General features: G+C 42.4%; 1 protein-coding gene across 1 annotated transcript in view; it reads left to right on the forward strand.

The window, feature by feature from the left end:
- The first annotated feature begins 349 nt into the window (after nt 1-349).
- Nucleotides 350-2227, forward strand: part of LOC136838024 (NLR family CARD domain-containing protein 4-like) — a 10337-nt gene continuing 8459 nt past the window's right edge. The window contains exon 1 of the mRNA XM_067102886.1: nt 350-2227. This exon is cut by the window's right edge and continues 665 nt beyond it. Within this exon, the coding sequence (XP_066958987.1) occupies nt 1026-2048 (1023 nt within the window). The 5' untranslated portion in view covers nt 350-1025 and the 3' untranslated portion in view covers nt 2049-2227.

The raw sequence follows: 2227 nt of genomic DNA on the forward strand, positions 1-2227 counted from the left end.
AAGGCTCTGCAGCGCCACCATGGTGGAAGACCACCAAACTATGTACTAATAGTACTGGTATAGAGATCGCCTCTCCAGGTATATATATATATACACCCTGTGGTTGGCAGCCGGCCAAGGAATGGCCGACTGGATTTGGGTGGCCCTAGGTGGCCATTCTAGAGGCCAAAAGGTGTTTTGGGTGATAAAGTGGCCCAAAATTAGGAAATGATACTAAAATCGGATTTTGGGCAATCAGGGCTTCTGGGGCCAGGCCCTTAACCTAACCTTACCTAAACTTCCCTTGTTATTATTATTACTGATGTTTCTCTCACTCTACTTCCTGCTCTTAACTGCTCTTATTCTTCTCTCCTTCTCAGGTTGTCTCTTCTTCTTGGAGTCTTCTGCAAGAGGAAACATGGACGCACAAGCTTCCTCCTCCGCATCAGATCTTTCTCCCGAAGATTTAAGATGTCTGAAGTACAACCATTTTGTGAAGAAGTACGGAAAGAAGACATTTCATTTAGTGATGATGAGGCTCGTGTTTCCTCCAAGGACCAACAAAAGAGAATCGAGAAATTCTCATTGACCTCCAAGTTCCACTAAAGGGAGAAAAACTCCCTTCACCCCCAGGAAGCAGAAAATCTCAGAGATAAGCTTCCAGAAGATCTGGACATCACATTGATGAACAAAATCTTCCTGGCTCTTTGGCAAAAGGGGGTGAATGACCCTGGAGATGACCTCAAAGGGTTATTAAAAAAAATCAAAGATGAGAGGAACTTTGTTAGTCATGAAGAGCCTCATATGTCAGACATTGATTTGGAAAGTAGACTCAAATGTTTTCTAGCAACTCTCGAGGAAACTCTTGAGAAAACAGAGTCTCTCTTTCCAAAACACAATGCTGCCATTAACCAGCTTAAAGCAGAGATCCAAGATGCTGTTCCAAAGACCCTAGAAAAGATCCGTGAGAAATACGATCTCTCAGACCCACAGCATGACAAAGGTTTGCAAAAGAAATAGAAGAGTGTGGGAGTGAGCTGTCTGACATGATACAAGAATCCTCCGAAGCAGAACTCCTGTCTCTTAACGAACGCCTCTGTCAGATTTTGCCCTACGACTGGCTCGCTCAGTATGGTACTACAGATCCTGGTAACATCATGGTCTGTTTACAAGTGGCGGATGATCAGGAGTTAAATAAAGGTCCCCATGGCAATAAAGGTATCATTGTAAATCAAAAAGAAATCTTCAACATTAAAGACCAAAAGGGAAAAGACCCTGAAGTTGTGATTATATCTGGTGATGCAGGTTCTGGAAAGACCACAATTCTTTGTTCCTATGCAGAGGGATGGTGCAAGAAGACAACGGATATTCCAGAACTCTCTTCCTTCCCATTCCTTCTCTGCATGCAGTTCAGGAATCATGACCATGACAACTTTGATGACTACCTTAAGAGCTTGATTCCAAAAACTGTTGCTCGATTTCCTTTTGATCTCGTCAAATCAGTAGTCCTAGGTTCAAAGTGTTTGGTCTTGTGTGATGGCTATGATGAGGCCAATGTGAAATCTCAAAAACTCTTTAAAGAGTTTTTAGCACTTAATTCAAATAAGATGAAGTTTGTTGTCACAACACGTCCAGGGAATACTGTGGGACTAACAGGTATTGTGAACAAAACAAAACGTCCCAAAATCAACCTCAAAGTTTCAGGTCTTCAGAAACAGGACATGAAATTGCTCACAGAAAAGCTCATTGGCCACCTGCTGAAAGATGATGACGTCACCCAACAGGAGCAAATGAAGAAAGAGCTGCTTCAGAAAATAGAAGAAATGGACACTGGCACTAGAGACATCCTGCAAACCCCACTGTATTTTAACCTGTTCATCCTCCTTTACATCGAGTGTCCAGAGTTAAGGGATGAAATGAGCACCAGGACATCAGTCTACTTACAGCTGAGAAAGCACAAGATCAAGAGAATCTCCGACAAGACAGGAATCTCTGAAGAATCACTGGAGGCATTTGATGCACTGTACAGAAAATGGTCTCTGAAGCATTACACTGAGGAAAAAATATGAATGGTCTGAGGCAGATGTCAGAAGCTTTAAAGATGAGATTGAAAAAGCTTTCGAGAGAAGCACCAGCAAGAGGTGCTTCAGAACTTTGAAGCCATCATGTCATCCTATTTCTCCATAAAGAAAACAAAGAAGCAACTGGAGATTGTAAATGTCTACTGCCACAGACACAGAAGTGAGCA

Source organism: Macrobrachium rosenbergii, unplaced genomic scaffold (assembly GCF_040412425.1).
Source record: "Macrobrachium rosenbergii isolate ZJJX-2024 unplaced genomic scaffold, ASM4041242v1 13908, whole genome shotgun sequence".
In the NCBI taxonomy this organism is placed as follows: Eukaryota; Metazoa; Arthropoda; class Malacostraca; order Decapoda; family Palaemonidae; genus Macrobrachium; species Macrobrachium rosenbergii.